Source organism: Rhinoraja longicauda, chromosome 28 (assembly GCF_053455715.1).
Source record: "Rhinoraja longicauda isolate Sanriku21f chromosome 28, sRhiLon1.1, whole genome shotgun sequence".
Taxonomy (NCBI): domain Eukaryota; kingdom Metazoa; phylum Chordata; class Chondrichthyes; order Rajiformes; family Arhynchobatidae; genus Rhinoraja; species Rhinoraja longicauda.
Window position 1 is genome coordinate 26,822,540 of NC_135980.1, and position 19,927 is coordinate 26,842,466.

Here is a 19,927-nt window from a genome sequence, read left to right on the forward strand (position 1 = left end):
ACATCATACAACTGACCTGTCGGTGCGCTGCGAGTGGCGCTGAAAGATGATTTGTAACTCGGCGCTTGGAAATTCTTTCCCCTCTTCTCCTCAGAGTTGATGGACTGGCTGGAGCTGACCCTGGAGATCTTGCCCGGCTGTTCAGTCTTGTTGGCCGCAGCCTGCTTCTCCACCTCCTTGGATGTCGGCTGTGGACCTTTAGGTTTGGACAGAGTTGCCTGTTTAGCGCTCTCAGCTCTGCGACTAGCAGCGGCCGCGGTCGGCTTGGAGGCCGGCCTACGCCCTTTAGGCTTCTCGACCGGGCCCGGGTTAGATCTCGGGGTCAAGGCCTCGGGGTCGACCATGCAGATGCCGGGCTGGGGCGGGGGCGGGCGGGGGTCCTTCATCGGGGAGGGCGGAGGGTCGCAGGACCTGGGGGCCGGGCCCAGAGCCGGGCGGCCTAGGGACAAGCTCTCGGAGTTGTCCTCGGAGTCCATGCCGTCGTCCGCGGTGATGGACGGGCAGTCCTCGGTGGCCGGCGCGGCCTCACAGCCTGAGTGGGACGGGAGGGACTCGCTGGCAGAGGTGGGGGTGGTCTGGTCCATCGGCACCTTGCCGCAGGAGAGGGGCAGGTGGGCGTCTTGCCGCCCCGCCATCTTAGTGCTTTCCTGGGACAGGTCGCTGTCGTCCGACGCGTCTCTCGGGCTGGGGTTGGCGAAGGACGAGTGGGAGACCTCCGTCTTCGGGTGCTTGAACTCGCAGGGTGACACGAGGCACAGGTCAACGTCGTGAGGGGATTCGGAGGGGACCGCGGCCGCGCGGGGGCCGGGACCGTCCAGCCCACCCCCGTCGGGGGGTCTGCTGTCACCCTCCCCAGGGGCGGCCAGCAGGGGGCGGTAGGCATCCTGCAGGGACCGGAGGGGGAGGGTCATGTGGTGGGGGTCGCACCCCCCAGTGAGGGCGGGGTCGAGCTCGGGGGAGGCCCCGTTGGCCAGGACCCTGGGCCCGCCCTCGGGCAGCGCCGCCAACGCCTCGGTCAGGGGCGGCAGGACTTGCTCGAAGGAGACGGACAGAGACTCGTCCACTTCGGTGGACTGAGGGGAGCCGACCTCCGCGGGCAGAGACGGGGTGGTCAGGGTGGGAGAGATGTCGGGGACCCCCTCCTTGAACGGGCTCAGGCTGAGGTAGCCAGCGTGTCTGTCCTGTGGCGTGCCGGCACTCTCGGACGGTGGTCTCGGGTGAGGCTGGAGGGCTCCATCCACTGGCGTATCGCACTGCTCCCCCTGTAGGAGGCTGGACACGCTCTCCAGCAAACCGTCTTCGCCTCTGGGGAGGAGGCCGTCGATCGGCGACTGGTGGAAGGGAGTGTGGCCGGCGCTGGTGGGGCCCGATCCTGGAGGGGAGACCATCTCCAGGGTCTTCTCCTCGGAGCTGGCATACGGCTGCTCCGCTGGGACCGCCGACCCCTCGCCCGGCGGCCCCAGCTCGGTGGGCGTCAGGTCAAAGTTGACGCTGCGGTCACTCCTGGGGTTGGCCAGGGGGGACAGGACCGCCACGTTCCTGCACGGACTCAAACCCTCGTCAAAGTACCGGAACCTGTCGGGGCTTTCCAGCTCACAGTCACGGCCATTGTCAGCATCACACATCAGACCATTAACAGGATGGATTGGGGCCATACCTTCAACACCCTCTGCTCGGGCACCATCCCTGGACGCCCGTTCCACGCCAGGCTCCTCCTCCTCTCCGTTCTCTACAACGCCATCTTCGCCCTGGTGTTGGCTCCATGTTTCCCGCTCAACCTCCTTGGGCGCCGCTGGCCCCGTGGCCTGGACCTCCTGACCCGCTCCGGGCTCTCCGGCCCCTTCCCGCTCCAGCTTCTCAAACTCCGCCGTCATGTCTTCAGGGGTGGACGCCGCCGTGGCCGCCCTCCCCCCCCTCAGGGCAGCCGGCTGACCCGGCTCAGCCCCGCTCTTGGCTCTGGCAGCCGCCCGGTCCTTCTTGGGGTCTCTGGGGCCGGCAGATGCCCCGGTCTTGGCCGGAACCTTCCGGGTCTCCGTGGCTGACTGCGGCCTCTTGGCAGGGGGCTTAGCCACTATTTTCTCAAACTTCTTGGGCTCCTTTTTAACCCAGTCCTTCCTCGGCGTCTTCTTATCCTCCGTCTCTTTCCCGTCTTCCCTTTTGGCCACCTTGGTGTCTTTGACCTCCTCCACCTTTGTGGGCCGGGCTTCCTTCTTCACCGGTTTCTCGTTGGATACTTTCGTCTTGGGTTTGTCCCCAGTCTCCGCCGCGGCTTTGGCCTTCCCGGCGTTCTCCCTCTTCTTCTCCGGCCTTGCCGCCTTGTCTCTGGCGGAGGCCGGCCTCCCCTCCGCTCTGCCCGCCGGGCCCCTAGTGAGGCTCTTCAGACTCTCCCTGCTGTCAGCGCGCCAGAGCTTGCTGCCCTTCTCCTTGTGCAGGGCCTCCAGCTCGTTCCGCTTGGCTGCGGGATGCATCAGGAAATCCAGGTGCTTCACCCTCTCCAGCCCCTCTAGGAGCTTGTCCTGCGGAGCACATCCCGGGAACAGCACCCGGATGATCTTCTCCGTTCCGCTGGCCGGGTGCCAGGCCAGGAGGGCACAGATGGAGACCAGGCACTGGATGGGCAGTTCCCGTCCCTTGGGCCAAGTGTTGCCCGCCCAGTGGTGTAGCATGAAGTCCAGGTCCTTGCTGTCTTTGGCCGGGCTAAGCACGTACAGCTCCAGACGGCCTACTCCCATTTTCTGAAAGAGGATGATCGGGTCGATGGAGCTGCCAACGGCTCTGTGGAGGGGGAGAGGGTTAATGTCCAGAAGGTCGAGATAATGAAGCAAGACGCTGGCCTCATCGACTCCCCGCCTGGCCTTCTCCCGCTCGATGTCCCGGAGTCGGCTGGGCGCGTTGAGGAACACGACACCGATCTCGGGAGAGATGAGGTTCTTGGCCCAGTCGCCGTCGGTCTCCGAGCCTTGCGATTGGTCTTCGTCCAGTTCGGCCAGCTTCCGCTGCAGCAGGCTGTTGACCCCCGGCAGGTTGTCTGTGCCGGGGTGGGTCAGTAGGACCGAGTCGATCCTGTCCAAGTGGCGTACCAGCTTCCAGAAGGACGACTTCTGGTCCGAGCCGCCGCCCACCAGCACGTTGAAGCCGTTAACGGCGAAGAAGGCGGAGTCGCCCCGGCCCCCCGGGAAGATGTAACAGCAAGGCCTGGACAGCTTCAGGAAGCCCACCGTGGCCGGGGGCTCCAGCAGCTCAAACGGGGAGGCCGCCTCCAAGGACTCGGCCAGGTACTCCAAGAACTCCCGCAGCCCCTCCATCTCGCACACCCCAGCCGGAGGGTTCACCTTGATCTCGATGAACTCCTGAAGGCTGTGCTGCTCCAGGCTGGATCGTTTCCACTCTCCCAGGTCAGGGCAGCAGAGGCAAAGGCTGGCCTTGTCATCGGGAGGCGTGAAGCTCAACAGCTCTCCAATCTAACAGCAGCAACAACAAGGGCAACTCATCAACGCACCATCCAACCCAATTATACGCCAGCCCACCCAAAGGTCCACGGAAACACCTTGCCCATCCACTCCCCTGCCTTCTCTGACCCACACCTTGCCCATCCACTCCCCTGCCTTCTCTGACCCACACCTTGCCCATCCACTCCCCTGCCTTCTCTGACCCACAGCAACTCCCAGTCGTGCCCTCTCGGGATTAGAACACTCGGAACCTTGTTACTGAACAACTTCACAGCATCAATGCTCCCCATCTCCAACAGCCCAGGGCCCCACCAACTCTGCCCCAAATTCTGCCCTCGTCACTTTATAAGGAAGATGCCGTACTGCACGAGAGATCGCCGAGGTGATTTACGAGAACCCTAATTCCAATGCCAGAATGGGAACATTTCAACATGGTGACAAAATGCTGGAGTAACTCAGTGGCCCAGGCAGCATCTCTGGAGAGGAATGGGTGATGTGACGTATATGTAATATAAATGCCAGTGACCCCTTCAGGCCAAAAGCAGAAGCTGGCAAAGGTGCTTTTGCCTCATGACCGAGGTCAGGTGTTTTTCTAGAAGTTTCCTGGTGATGAATTATTAAAATCTTCTTACAAGATGTCGGACGTATATTCACTGTGCTAGTCACAACAGGGTCTTACATGGAACAGGTGACGTTGCTCATCTTTACTACTAAATAGGCTCAGCCTGAAGAAGGGCCTCGAACCGAAATGTCACCCATTCCTTTTTGTCCAGAGATGCTGCCTGTCCGTCTGAGTTACTCCAGCACTTTGTGTCTTGTCTTTGGTGTATACCAGCAGCTGCAGTTCCTTCCCGCACATTGGAACATTTTATCCCAGGGGAATGATGGGAATAGGATTGGGGAGGGATGGGTGGGGGTGGTTTCTTGGAACAGAGGAAGTTCGGGAACATAGATGGAGTAAATGTAAAGGACCTGTCCCCTCTAATAGAGGTTCAATAAAAAAAACTAAAGGGCGTGGGTGTGATCAGAATGTGCAGGGAGGTAAATCAAGTAAGGTGAGGCGGGCGTTCAGGAGCAGGAATTGAGGGCAAGGTGGTTTGGAGAGGATTTGAGACTTTGGGTGCAAAAGGTGAAGGCACGACCACTGGCGGGAAATGAGACAGAGTCATAGAGTGATACAGTGTGGAAACAGGCCCTTCGGCCCAACTCGCCCACACCGTCCAACAATGTCCCAGCTACACTAGTCCCACCTACCCGCACTTGGTCCATGACCCTCCAAACCTGTCCCATGATGTTCTGTGAAGCTGGAATTTGTCTTCTCGGAGGAGAGTGTGGATTTGAGTCGGGGGTTATTAGGAATCTGCATTGCATACCAAAAATCCTGGCATTAGGATCAGGGCCCTCGGAAATTACCTCAGCTATCTCTCTTGTGCTAATGTTTTGGACACCTGCCTAATGTTTCCTTAGATTATTCAACGTTTAATATGTGTAGGAAAATAACTGCAGATGCTGGTACAAATCGAAGGTATCACAAAATGCTGGAGTAACTCAGCAGGTCAGGCAGCATCTAGGAGAGAAGGAATGGGTGACATTTCGGGTCGAGACCCTTCTTCAGACTGAAGTCAGACTGAAGTCTGAAGAAGGGTCTCGACCCGAAACGTCACCCATTCCTTCTCTCCTAGATGCTGCCTGACCTGCTGAGTTACTCCAGCATTTTGTGATACCAACGTTTAAGATGGTTATGCAAAATAACCAGGTGCCTAGGGCAGTACAAATACTAAGTTGCACAAGTATGCTAGGGTTTTTTTTTTTCTCCCCCCTCTTCACTGAATTGAGGTTTGCTTAAATCTTGGCCCACTGCACATCACAACCACAGACAGAATGAAGCACACTGAGCACAAGGTTAACGGATAAGCAGACAAGATGGAATATTGCGGTCATTGCCAACAGATGTATTTTGAAACTATGGAAATCAGACTCTGCTCCTCAGTTTGAGACTCGGTTAATAGAATTAATGGGCATCTTACACGTAGAGAGGCTGAGATATGAATTGTCTGGCAACCCTCAGAAGTTCTTCAACATATGGAACCCAGTGCTGCAGCATATTAAGGACAAGTAAAACTATCCCCTCAATGCCACACGCTTTTTAGATTTTAGAGATACAGCGCGGAAACAGGCCCTTCGGCCCACCGGGTCTGCGCCGCCCAGCGATCCCCGCACATTAACACTATCCTACACATCCCAGGGGGAATTTTTACATTTGCCCAGCCAATTAACCTACATACCTGTACGTCTTTGGAGTGTGGGAGGAAACTGAAGATCTCGTAGAAAACCCATGCAGGTCACGAGGAGAACGTACAAACTCCGTACAGACGGCGCCCGTAGTCAGGATCGAACCTGAGTCTCCGGCGCTGCATTCGCTGTAAGGCAGCAATTCTACCCCTGCGCCACCTTCTTTGAATCCAGCAGTGAAAATACTGAAATATTGGACTTGTGAAAATTACCTTGACTCATGTTTTTGTGTTTTTGTCACATTGTAGTTATGTATTTTTTAAATTTATTTAAATTTATTTATTTGTTTGTTTTTGTTTCTTTGTTTTCATGATGATGTAGGGAAAGGGAGGGATGGGGTTTACTGTTGTTGTTATATGCACTGTAATTAATTTAATTAAATTTAATTAACGGTGGCACGGTGGCGCAGCGGCAGAGTTGCTGCCTTACAGAGAATGCAGCGCCGGAGACTCAGGTTCGATCCTGACTACGGGCGCCGTCTGTACGGAGTTTGTACGTTCTCCCCGTGACCTGCGCTGGTTTTCTCCGAGATCTTCGGTTTCCTCCCACACTCCAAAGACGTGCAGGTTTGTAGGTTAATTGGCTGGGCAAACGTGTAAAAAAAATAATAATAATTGTCCCTAGTGGGAGTAGGATAGTGTGCGGGGATCGCTGGGCGGCGCGGACCCGGTGGGCCTGTTTCTGCGCTGTATCTCAAAATCTAAAATCTAAAAATGTTTTTACATTAAATTTTAAAAAAAATTAAAAATGGAATATTGCAATAGACAGACAACCTCCTTATCTGCAAAGATCTGGATGAAATCGTGGAACGAAAAGGATCCTTTCTGCAAGAGTAGATCGCCGGATTCTTCCAAACACGGCCCAGCCAACACCAGCAGCTTGTGCCGCGAGGACGACGATATCAGGGTCCGAACCTGGAATGGAAATAGAGATTGAGCAAAGGGAACCCTCCACCAGATGACCAGGGGCGGCCCTCTGTTCCAGAGCCACAACAGCCCGCCCGCTAAGACCACACAGCAATGAAGAAAGCTGGACACACTTTACACAATATGAAGACAGATTGATTAACAATTAAAAGTAGAGACAAGCTTATCTTTCAGGACCTATTCCTCACTGGTTTTACTTCAGATTACGGGGCCACGGTGGTGCAGCGGTAGAGTTGCTGCCCGGGCTCGATCCCGACTACGGGCGCTGTCTGTGTGGAGTTTGTACCTTCTCCCCGTGACCTGCGTGGTTTTCACCGGGGGCTGACGTTTTCCCCCACCCTCCATAGACGTACAGGTTTGTAGGTGAATTGGAGGGCATAACTGTAAAATTGTCCCCAGTGCGTGTAGGATAACGCTAGTCGACAATAGGTGCAGGAGTAGGCCATTCGGCCCTTCGAGCCAGCACCGCCATTCGACGTGGTGATGGAGATCGCTGGTTGGTGCGGACTCAGTGAAGCATGGAGGAAGGTCACTCACTATACGGAAGCCCAGCCTTGAACATACTCTTGCAAATAGATGGACTGCACCTCAACAGGAATGGAAAGGTGAAGGTGGTTTACTGGTGCCAGTGAGAGTTTGAACCAGCTTGGCTGGGAGAAGGGAACCCAAGGGATGTATCAGATGGGAGGAAAGCTAAATTGGAAATAGAAGATGGGGCTTCCAGTGAAGGAGCCTTTGGGAAGGAAGAGAAGGCAGTATGGCTGGGCAAAGACAAGGTAACAATAACCAGAACGGATCAGGATGTTCAAGAGAGTTAGATTTACCTCCTAGGGCTAAAGGAATCAAGGGATATGGGGGGAAAAGCAGGAAAGAGGGACTGATTTCAGAGGATCAGCCATGATCATATTGAATGGCACTCAATAGACAATAGGTGCAGGAGTAGGCCATTCAGCCCTTCGAGCCAGCACCACCATTCAATGTGATCATGGCTGATCATTCTCAATCAGTACCCCGTTCCTGCCTTCTCCCCATACCCCCTGACTCCGCTATCCTTAAGAGCTGCATCTAGCTCTCTCTTGAATGCATTCAGAGAATTGGTCGGTGCCGGCTCGAAGGGCCGAATGGCCTACACCTGCGCCTATTTTTCCATGTTTCCAGAAAGGGGCAGGGAATATAAGTGGAAGAGTTTACCAGTCAATAAAGTCAGAATAGGAACAAGGGCAAGTTGAAATTGAAAGAAAAAACTGGAGTGACTGCTGATGTGGGAATAGGCAGCTGCAGAGAGGCTTAATTTATGGGCGGCACGGTGGCGCAGCGGTAGAGTTACTGTATTACAGCGCCAGAGACCCAGGTTCGATCCTGACTATGTGTGCTGTCTGCACGGAGTTTGTACGTTCTCCCCGTGACTGCGTGGGTTTTCTCCGGGTGCTCCGGTTTCCTCCCACGCGCCAAAAACGTGCGGGTTTGTAGGTTAATTGGCTTCGGGAAACTGTAAATTGTCCCTAGTGTGTGTGGGATAGCACTAGCGTACGGGGAACATCGCTGGTCGGCGCGGACTCGATGGGCTGAAGGGCCTCTTCCCACACTGCATCTCGAAAGTCTAAAGAACAAAAGTGGTTCAACAGCTTAAAACGTGCATTCAGCTTGGGTGGAGAAAGCAAGGAATAGTTAGAACGTCATTCGGTGGAACAATATTTAGCCTCTAACTGGAGGGTAGGTTATAAATCAGCAAATAACAGGGACTTGCAAGAGATACGGCAACAATTAGAGGCAAATGTATTCATAGAGACTGGACATAAATCAGCAAGGCCGTGTCTCAAGGAGCAGTCCATGTAGTGCGTTCAGGAGAGAGCAATCCATTGTTTCCTCAATCAGGGGGCAGGCTATTTTAGATCTGGTATAATGAGACAAGATTAACTTATAACCCTTAACCAAAAATGAAATCATGTGAAGAGTGATCTCTTTGCAAGCTGCAATCTCAAATTTAATTTAAGGTAAGAAACGTGGGTCTGAGACGGGTTTAGTTTAGTTTAGAGTTCAGCGCGGAAACAGGCCCTTTCGGCCCACCCCCACCAGCGATCCCCACACATTAGCACTATCCTACACCCACCAGGGACAATTTTTACATTTATACCAAGCCAATTAACCTGCAAGTCTTTGGAGTGTGGGAGGAAACTGAAGGTCTCGGAGGAAACCCACGCAGGTCACGGGGAGAACGTACAGACAGCGCCCTTAGTCGGGATCGAACCCGGGTCTCCGGCGCTGCATTCGCTGTAAGGCAGCAACTCTACCGCTGTGCCACCTAATTATAATTACTTTGTATTGGTCTTGACAGCCGGGAGACCAGAGGCATCCCAATAACAGCAGATAACCATAGGGTGTAGGGAGGAACTGCAGAGGCTGGTTTACACCAAAGACACACACAAAATGCTGGAGGTACTCAGCCAGCATCTCTGGAGAGAAGGAGTGGGTGACGTTTTGGGTCGAGACCCTTCTTCAGACCAAAGGTAAATCGAGTATCACCGTACCTTAATTGGTACACGTGACAATAAAATACCCTTGGAACCTTTGACTCAAAACCTCACCCATTCTTTCTCTCCAGAGATGCTGCCTGTCCCGCTGAGCTATTGTGGCATTTTGCATCTATCTTCAGACTAGACCAAACCTCTCCTGCATTGGTATAGCACCATCCCCCCCCCCCCCTTATCCTTCCCCCCCCCCCCCCCCTCCCTTGGAGATAGATTTAAACTTTAAAATGTGAATAACCTTAAAAATATAACACTGATCTCAATGAAACTTCTTCCATTAGCACCAAAGGGACGACGGTGAATAAGGTGGGCCTAAAATTGTCACGCTGTCGCGTACCCTTTTGGCTGCAGTTATGGAACAAACAAACGAGTTTTAGTATATAGATAATCAATGGGGCTACAGTGAGAGAAGAACTCGAAACAATCACGGGAGAAAGGGACTGAGCAAACTAATGGGGCTACAAGGTAGCAGATACCCAGACTGAATGGCCAGAATCCAAAGTGAAAGCATTTGTTGTAATCTACCGCATCTCAACGAGGACCCAGGGAATTGAAACAAACACTTATATTCAAGACAGAGAGACAAAGGAAGAAATCGTAGACTTGTTCGTTTAACATAGGCCACCGGGAGTACATTGAAACGCATTATTAAGGTAATAGTAAGGCATTAAGAATGTCGTAAGACAATCAAGTAGGCATAATGTGTTTTTACGAAAGTGAAAAAGCATTTGAGAAATTTGCCAGAGATCTTTGAGGATGTAGAAAGTGGGTGGATGAAGGTGGACAATGTTTCCTCAATACCCAGGGACCAGGCTATTTTAGGTCTAAAATGAGACTAGATTAATTTGTGACCCTTGAGCAAAAAACTAAATCACGCAAAGAGTGATCTCTTTGCAAGCTGCAATCTCAAACTTAGTTTAGGGTGAGAAACTTGGGGCAGAAACTCGTGCCCCGGACTCAAAGGTTTAGTTTAGAGTTCAGCGCGGAAACAGGCCCTTTCGGCCCACCCCCACCAGCGATCCCCACACATTAGCACTATCCTACACCCACCAGGGACAATTTTTACATTTATACCAAGCCAATTAACCTGCAAGTCTTTGGAGTGTGGGAGGAAACTGAAGGTCTCGGAGGAAACCCACGCAGGTCACGGGGAGAACGTACAGACAGCGCCCTTAGTCGGGATCGAACCCGGGTCTCCGGCGCTGCATTCGCTGTAAGGCAGCAACTCTACCGCTGTGCCACCTAATTATAATTACTTTGTATTGGTCTTGACAGCCGGGAGACCAGAGGCATCCCAATAACAGCAGATAACCATAGGGTGTAGGGAGGAACTGCAGAGGCTGGTTTACACCAAAGACACACACAAAATGCTGGAGGTACTCAGCCAGCATCTCTGGAGAGAAGGAGTGGGTGACGTTTTGGGTCGAGACCCTTCTTCAGACCAAAGGTAAATCGAGTATCACCGTACCTTAATTGGTACACGTGACAATAAAATACCCTTGGAACCTTTGACTCAAAACCTCACCCATTCTTTCTCTCCAGAGATGCTGCCTGTCCCGCTGAGCTATTGTGGCATTTTGCATCTATCTTCAGACTAGACCAAACCTCTCCTGCATTGGTATAGCACCATCCCCCCCCCCCCCCTTATCCTTCCCCCCCCCCCCCCCCTCCCTTGGAGATAGATTTAAACTTTAAAATGTGAATAACCTTAAAAATATAACACTGATCTCAATGAAACTTCTTCCATTAGCACCAAAGGGACGACGGTGAATAAGGTGGGCCTAAAATTGTCACGCTGTCGCGTACCCTTTTGGCTGCAGTTATGGAACAAACAAACGAGTTTTAGTATATAGATAATCAATGGGGCTACAGTGAGAGAAGAACTCGAAACAATCACGGGAGAAAGGGACTGAGCAAACTAATGGGGCTACAAGGTAGCAGATACCCAGACTGAATGGCCAGAATCCAAAGTGAAAGCATTTGTTGTAATCTACCGCATCTCAACGAGGACCCAGGGAATTGAAACAAACACTTATATTCAAGACAGAGAGACAAAGGAAGAAATCGTAGACTTGTTCGTTTAACATAGGCCACCGGGAGTACATTGAAACGCATTATTAAGGTAATAGTAAGGCATTAAGAATGTCGTAAGACAATCAAGTAGGCATAATGTGTTTTTACGAAAGTGAAAAAGCATTTGAGAAATTTGCCAGAGATCTTTGAGGATGTAGAAAGTGGGTGGATGAAGGTGGACAATGTTTCCTCAATACCCAGGGACCAGGCTATTTTAGGTCTAAAATGAGACTAGATTAATTTGTGACCCTTGAGCAAAAAACTAAATCACGCAAAGAGTGATCTCTTTGCAAGCTGCAATCTCAAACTTAGTTTAGGGTGAGAAACTTGGGGCAGAAACTCGTGCCCCGGACTCAAATAAAGACATTTATAATGTAATTAGGTTAATATAAGAAAATAACTGCAGATGCTTGTACAAAGCGAAGGTATTTATTCACAAAATGCTGGAGTAACTCAGCAGGTCAGGCAGCATCTCGGGAGAGAAGGAATGGGTGACGTTTCGGGTCGAGACCCTTCTTCAGACTGATTAGGCTAGATTGGTCAAAGGTCTCTTGCCAAGATCGGAGTGAAACAAACATCACGGCACCAGCTTTGCCTCCAGTCTCTCTCATCAAACAATAATCCTCAAAGGATGTACCTTTAGAAAGGAGACGAGAAGGAATTTCTTTGGTCAGAGGGTGGTGAATCTGTGGAATTCATTGCCACAGAAGGCTGTGGAGGCCAAGTCAATGGACAATTTTAAGGCAAATTGTGACAAATTCTTGATCAGTACAGGAGTCAGGGGTTATTGGTGAGACCGCACCTGGAGTATTGCGTACAGTTTTGGTCTCCTAATCTGAGGAAAGACATTCTTGCCATAGAGGGAGTACAGAGAAGGTTCACCAGATTGATTCCTGGGATGGCAGGACTTTCATATGAAGAAAGACTGGATAGACTCGGCTTGTACTCGCTGGAATTTAGAAGATTGAGGGGGGATCTTATAGAAACTTACAAAATTCTTAAGGGGTTGGACAGGCTAGATGCAGGAAGATTGTTCCCGATGTTGGGGAAGTCCAGAACAAGGGGTCATAGTTTAAGGATAAGGGGGAAGTCTTTTAGGACCGAGTGGTGAATCTGTTGAATTCTCTGCCACAGAAGGTAGTTGAGGCCAGTTCATTGGCTATATTTAAGAGGGAGTTAGATGTGGCCCTTGTGGCTAAAGGGATCAGGGGGTATGGAGAGAAGGCAGGTACGGGATACTGAGTTGGATGATCAGCCATGATCATATTGAATGGCGGTGCAGGCTCGAAGGGCCGAATGGCCTACTCCTGCACCTATTTTCTATGTTTCTATGTCATGGGGAGAAGGCAGGAGAACGGGGCTGAGAGTGAAAGACAGATCATCCTTAATTGAATGGCGGAGTCGACCTGATGGGCCGAATGGCCTAATTCTGCTCCTAAAACTTATGAACGATGAACTTATGAACCACCTGCTTCCTGCAGTCAAACCATTAAACTCAGGGGGCAGTGGTGCAGTTAGCCAGAGTGTGGAGGACAGCCACTGCACGAAACCATGAGATCTGGGGAGTGTGGAAGGAGAGGGGTTGGAGACTCACCTCAGTGCACAGCGACTCGTTGGTGGGGTTTATCAGCACCAGTGCTTCCAACGCCTCATCGCAGTGATGGAGAATCTTCTGACCTAAGATACAAAACAAAGGGGGGAAAAAACAAATTCAGAAAACCAAAATCAACAGATCCAACAGTTCCATTCCCAGAATGGCAGATACTTGACTAAATGAGGATTAGGTTAGTGCACAACTAATATCCAGCAGTGTAGGAAAAAAACTGCAGATGCTGGCTTCAATGGAAGGTACACCCAAAATGCAGGAGTAACTCAGCGGGTCAGGCAGCGTCTCTGGAGAGAAGGAACGGGCGACGTTTCGGGTCGAGACCCTTCTTCAGACTGATGTTAGGGGAGGGACAAAGATAGAATGTAGTCGGAGACAGCGAGACTAGTGGGAGAACTGGGAAGGGGGAGTGGATGGAGAGGGGAAGCAGGAGCTATCTGAAGTATTATCCAGCAGTGCACGTTGAAGCCAAGCCCAATACCAGCTCTGAACATACGCAAGGAGGCATTAAGGGCCATGAAAGGCTGAATAGTATCAGGCCTACATTCAGTTGCCAGCTGGATCTGCAGAGCACTTTCTAGACTTTAGAGATACCGCACGGAAACAGGCCCTTCTGCCCACCGAGTCCATGCTGACCAGCAATCACCCCGTACATTGGTACTATCCTACGGTTGCTGCCGTACAGCCGCAGACACCCGGCTTCAACCTGACTATGGGCACTGCCATAAGGAGAATTAGGCCATTCGGCCCATCAAGTCTACTCCCCCACTCTATCTCTCCTTCTCAACCCCATTCTCCTGCCCTCTCCCCATAACCCCTGACAGCCAGGGAACCCATCTATCTGTCTTAAAAATACCCAGTGTCCGCACGGAGTTTGTACGTTCTCCCTGGGACTGCGTGGGTTTTCTCCAGGTGCTCCGGCTTCCCCCCACACTCCAAAGACGTGCAGGTTTGTAGGTTAATTGGCTTTGATAAAATTGTCCCTGGTGTGTGTAGGATAGAACTCGTATACAGGGGCGATTGTTGGTCGGTACGGACTTGGTGGGCCGAAGGGCCAGTTTCCATGCTGTATCTCCAACCTAAACCGATTTGATTTTATAAATAACATTCAGGCTGTGGAGGTAGAAATTACTAAGAATTATATTTTTAACCAGCAGAAGCTTGTAGATGATCGCAGATGGGGGGGTGAATAGTTCAACACATCCATTGCTCTTTGATCTACAAGTTGGTAAACTAAGGAAATGAGATGACCACAGTCCTCCTGATTTGTTCCACCAATGAGATTGTGGCTCATCTCCCTCACGACCCACACGAGTTCAACAGAACACTTCCTACACAAAACCAATGCCTTCTAGATACAGCACAGAACGCTTCTTGGAGGGGGAGAGGGAGGGAGAGGGAGTGAGAGGGAGGGAGGGAGGGAGAGGGGGGAGAGCGGAGGGGGGGGAGAGAGAGGAGAGAGAGAGAGAGAGAGAGAGGGAGAGAGAGAGAGGGAGGGAGGGAGGGAGGGAGAGAGAGAGAGAGAGAGAGAGAGAGAGAGAGAGAGAGAGAGAGAGAGAGAGAGAGAGAGAGAGAGAGAGAGAGAGAGAGAGAGAGAGAGAGAGAGAGAGAGAGAGAGAGAGAGAGAGAGAGAGAGAGAGAGAGAGAGAGAGAGAGAGAGAGAGAGAGAGAGAGAGGGGAGGGAGAGAGAGGGAGAGGGAGAGAGAGGGAGAGAGAGAGAGAGAGAGAGGGGGGGGAGGGAGAGAGAGAGAGAGAGAGAGAGAGAGAGAGGGAGAGAGAGAGAGAGAGAGAGGGAGAACGGGAGAGGGAGAGAGAGAGGCAGTGTCCATTGTGTGTAGGAGTGCTTCCTAACATCAGCCCATTGTTTTATGCCCCATTGCCCTGAACCGCTCCCACAGGGAACTTTCTAAGAGCAGACCTGACAATAGAAACCACACAGACTAAGAGCACAGTGGGGCAGAGGGCACAGCATTCGAGTTGTTGCCCCACAGCGCCAGGGACCCAGGTACAATCCTGACTATGGGTACTGTCCGTGTGGAGTTTGTACGTTCTCCCTATGACCACGTGGGTTTTCTCCGGGTGCTCCGGTTTCCTCCCACACTCCAAAGACGTGCAGGTCTGTAGGTTAATTGGCTTCTGCAAAATAAATTATAGATCGTCCCTGGGATGGCGCGGGCGTACGAGGTAATCACCGGCCAGCGCGGATTCGGTGGGCCGAAGGGCCTGTTTCAGCGCTGTTACAGAAGGACCTGTTTTCTAAGTTCGTGCCGACCATTGATTGACCTTTCACTCTAGATCCATCCCACACACCAGCGACAACTTACAGAGGCCAATTAAAACTACACCTCCTTGGAATGCGGGAGGAGACCCAGAAAAAACCCACCCTCTCCACGTGGATACACAAGGGCAAACCCAGTGCATTCGGCCCATCTGTCCCCATAGGTTCTGCTCCCCTCCCTTCATCCCCGCCCATTCCACTCTCTCAGGGTTATCCAATTCCTCGCCACAATTCCCCTCAACTAGGTCCTGTGGGGAGCGAGTCCCATATCGCTCCCACTCTCTGGGGCAATTCCCCCTTCCCCCCACCCCCCCGGAAATTCCATTTGGATTTAACAGTGGTAAGAAAGGATAGGATTTAGATTGGGAGCGCAGGAGGATGAGGGGTGATTTTCTAGAGATGTACAACATTTTGAGATGCATCGATCGGGTAGATGCAGAGTCGCTTGCCCAGAGTGGGGGAAATTGAGAACCAGAGAACGTGGGTTTAAGTTGAGGGGGGGGGGGGGGGAGATTTAATAGGAGACTAAGGGGTTACTGTTTTGTGCATGGGGCGGGGGGTGTATGGAACAAGCTACTGGGGGAGGAAGTTGAGGCAGGTTCTATAACAATGTGTAAGAGACATTTAGACGGGCACATGGATGGGACAGGTTTAGAGGGAATATGGGACAAATGCAGGCAGGTGGGACTGGTGTAGATGGGACATGTTGGCCCTGGTGGGGCAAGTTGGGCCAAAGGGCCTGTTTCCCTGCTGTCTTACTCTGTGATTCCAGTAACTGATGAGCAACAGTGCAAGCTTGTAAGTTCCTTGTAAGTTCAGTAGTAATCTTCACTTCCGGGCCAGACAGCAGCATGCAAGAACAGCCCAGGGCCAATTAACAGATCACTCACTGTCTGTGTATTCCAAGCCAGTTGGCGCGTTCCTGTGGAGTGGGAGGGGAAGGGGGCTGGTTCTGGTGGTGGTCTGGGCATTCCTCCCATCCCGTCAGTAGAGAAGGAAGGGAGGGAGGGAGGGTCATTTTATTACCCAGCAGTTTCCTGCTGCAGAATGGAAGGGCTTGCATGGGGCGGCTCGGTGGAACCGCGGTCCAGTTGCTGCCTCACAGTGCCAGGGACCACAGTGCCAGGGACCCGGGGTCCATCCAGATTACGGGTACTTGCCTGTACCTACTCCCCCCTGACTTACATGGGTTTCCTCCGAGATCTTCGGTTTCCTCCCACACTCCAAAGACAATAGGCAATAGGTGCAGGAGGAGGCCATTCGGCCCTTCGAGCCAGTACCGCCATTCAATGTGATCATGGCTGATCATTCTCAATCAGTACCCCGTTCCTGCCTTCTCCCCATACCCCCTGACTCCGCTATCCTGAAGAGCTCTATCCAGCTCTCTCTTGAATGCATTCAGAGAATTGGCCTCCACTGCCTTCTGAGGCAGAGAATTCCACAGATTCACAACTCTCTGACTGAAAATGTTTTTCCTCATCTCCGTTCTAAATGGCCTGCCCCTTATTCTCAAACTGTGGCCCCTTGTTCTGGACTCCCCCAACATTGGGAACATGTTTCCTGCCTCTAACGTGTCCAACCCCTTAATAATCTTATACGTTTCGATAAGATCTCCTCTCATCCTTCTAAATTCCAGCGTATACAAGCGTACGGCTTTGTAGGTTCATTGGTTTGGTATAAGTGTAAAATTGTCCCTAGTGTGGTCGTGTTAGTGAGTGGGGATGGCTGACCGGCCAATGCGAACTCACCCGTCGGGCCGATGGGCCTGTTTTCGCTCTGTAATTGTAAACATCTCAATTGGGCCCAGCGATTACCCAAAAGCAAATACACAGGGATACATTCCAAGCAGCGGAACGAGCAAACGCCAGTGAAACGGCGTGCAGCAAGTCCCGCACACGGCACTGTGATAATGGCAAGATCATTTGTTTTTGCGATCTTCAACAAAGGTTAACTATTGTTCAGCGCACTGAGGAAACCTCCTAGAACTACAAAAGAGTGCTGGGGTACCTTATACATTGCCGAGGGCAGTCACGGACTTAGTATTAACACCACAAACCTAAAGAGGAGAACATTTGCAGCTCCCCCTGCTCACTGGCACCATCAGGTGCTCATTCCTGAACTGAGAATCAAAACCATGCGATCTCCACTCTCAACTGGTCGTGCAAGAAAATAACTGCAGATGCTGGGACTATTCGAAGGTATTTATTCACAAAATGCTGGAGTAACTCAGGAGTAACTCAGCAGGTCAGGCAGCATCTCAGGAGAGAAGGAATGGGTGACGTTTCGGGTCGAGACCCTTCTTCAGACTGATGTCAGGGGGGGCGGGACAAAGGAAGGATATAGGTGGAGACAGGAAGATAGAGGGAGATCTGGGAAGGAGGAGGGGAAGAGAGGGACAGAGGAACTATCTAAAGTTGGAGAACTCAATGTTCATACCACCGGGCTGCAAGCTGCCCAGGCGAAATATGAGGTGCTGCTCCTCCAATTTCCGGTGGGCCTCACTATGGCACTGGAGGAGGCCCATGACAGAAAGGTCAGACTGGGAGTGGCAGATGAAGTGCTCAGCCACCGGGAGATCGGATTGGTTAATGCGGTCTGAGCGAAGGTGTTGAGCGAAGCCTGCGTTTGGTTTCGCCGATGTAAATAAGTTGACATCAGGAGCAGCGGATGCAATAGATGAGGTTGGAGGAGGTGCAGGTGAACCCGAGTTACTCCAGCATTTTGTGAATAATCCACTCTCAACTGGGTGCTTTAGATGGCACAGAATTTAGAGAATGCCTTCAGTGGGGATTGCAGAGTCACAAGTTATACGAGCAGAATCAGGCCATTTGGCCCATCAAGTCTACTCTACCCATCCGTGCAGCTTTGGTCAGGATCGAACCCGGGTCTCTGGCGCTGTCAGGCAGCGACTCTTGAAATAGGGTGGCACAGCGATAGAGCTGCTGCCTTATAGACAATAGACAATAGACAATAGGTGCAGGAGTAGGCCATTCAGCCCTTCGAGCCAGCACCGCCATTCAATGCGATCATGGCTGATCACTATCAATCAGTACCCCGTTCCTGCTTTCTCCCCATACCCCCTCACTCCGCTATCCTTAAGAGCTCTATCCAGCTCTCTCTTGAAAGCATCCAACGAACTGGCCTCCACTGCGCAGGTGATTCAGGTTCGATCCTGACTACGGGCGCCGTCTGTGCGGAGTTTGTACGTTCTCCCCGTGACCTGCGTGGGTTTTCTCTGAGATCTTCGGTTTCCTCCCACACTCCAAAGATGTGCAGGTATGTAGGTTAATTGGCTGGGCAAATGTAAAAACTGTCCCTAGTGGGTATAGGATAGTGTTAGTGTGCGGGGATCGCTGGTCGGCGCGGACCCGGTGGGCCGAAAGGGCCTGTTTCCGCGCTGTATCTCTAAACTAAACACTATCCTACACACTGGGGACAATTTGCAATCTTCACTGAAGCCAATTAACCTACAAAACTGTACATCTTTGATGTGTGGGTGGAAACCGAAGATCTCAGAGAAAACCCAAACAGGTCACGGGGAGAACACACAAACTCCCTACAGACAGCGCCTGTGGTCAGGATCAAACACGGGTCTCCAGCGCCTTAAGGCGGGCAATGATGGACCATGGTGGGGGAAAGGTGTCCGCTATTGCCGATTGTCCGCTGTATCAGAGTGAGGGGGGTAAAGTTTAACCCAAGGTCTGGAGGGGAGACAAGTGGCAATTGGAGGGGGGGGGGGGAGATGTTAATCAAGTGGCAATTCACAGGCCGGGGAGACAGAGACCCCCGCCCCAGGTGCTCCTCGACTAACGATGCTTCAGTGTACCATATTTCGACTTTACAACGGAGCAAACGCTGGGCAACGGCAGGGACCCGCAGCTTGCTGCCGGCCACGTGGTCAGGTGTATTTAAATCAAAGATACTAGAGGAACAAGGTGGACCACTCCGTTGAACTCGCGTATACTGAAGTGTAGCGCGCAAAGAAGCCATTTTAGTGGGCAAAACCCGCCGTCCGTTATACAATCAGTGTTTTGGGGGAACAGTACGTGTGATGATACAATTAAAATGCAGAATATATCTCAACTATCAATTCGCAGATTTTTGTTATTTTTCTTTTTAAATGTTTCTGCATGTTTCTGCCGACTAAAATGGCGCCGTGCCGCACTAGGGATTTTAGGGTCGAGTGGTCTATCTTGTTCCTCTAGTATCTTCGATTTAAATGCATTTCGACGTACGATATTTGAGGTTTGCGACGTGTTTGTCGAGACGTGACCCCATTGTAAGTTGAGGAGCGCCTGTACTCACGGAACCATCATGCCGCCCGCCCGCTCTCCCCCCGCCTAAACTTGGAAGCTTCCCCTGTGCGGAGACGCCTGCTTCGTGGGTAACTGGAGGAGGAGGCAGGAGAGGGAAGTTCAACGGGAGCCTCGGACTGCGACAACCGAAATCCACTGCAGCGACTTCCGTTATCGCGAGGGTTTCGTGCAGTTAAGTCCCCCAGGGCGCAGGGGGGGAGGTTGAACACCAGAAAGAACCTGTGGATCCCGCGTCTGAGCCGGGACCAACTAACCTGGCCACCGACAGGGCAACAAAGAGTCTCCCGGCCAGACTGCAGACGAAGTGGGAAGCTACTGGCCAGCGCAATGAAAATCAATGTTATGGACCCAGGAGGCAAAACTAAAAGACTCATCTTTCAATGCAGATTGACTAACCTCTCACGCAGACTGGCACAAAGTCACGCTGGGGAATGGAAGGTGTAAGGGCACCCACGGAAA

At 51.9% G+C, this 19,927-nt stretch overlaps 1 protein-coding gene across 1 annotated transcript in view; it reads right to left on the bottom strand.

The window, feature by feature from the left end:
* The window catches only part of map1sa (microtubule-associated protein 1Sa), a 46,354-nt gene that overhangs the window by 10,616 nt on the left and 15,811 nt on the right, over positions 1-19,927 (bottom strand). Inside the window, exons 3-5 of the mRNA XM_078424148.1 lie at positions 12,863-12,945; positions 6,515-6,655; positions 17-3,461 (exon numbers count right to left, since the gene is read on the bottom strand). Coding sequence (XP_078280274.1) covers positions 17-3,461; positions 6,515-6,655; positions 12,863-12,945 — 3,669 coding nt within the window. The remainder of the gene's footprint in view (positions 1-16; positions 3,462-6,514; positions 6,656-12,862; positions 12,946-19,927) is intronic.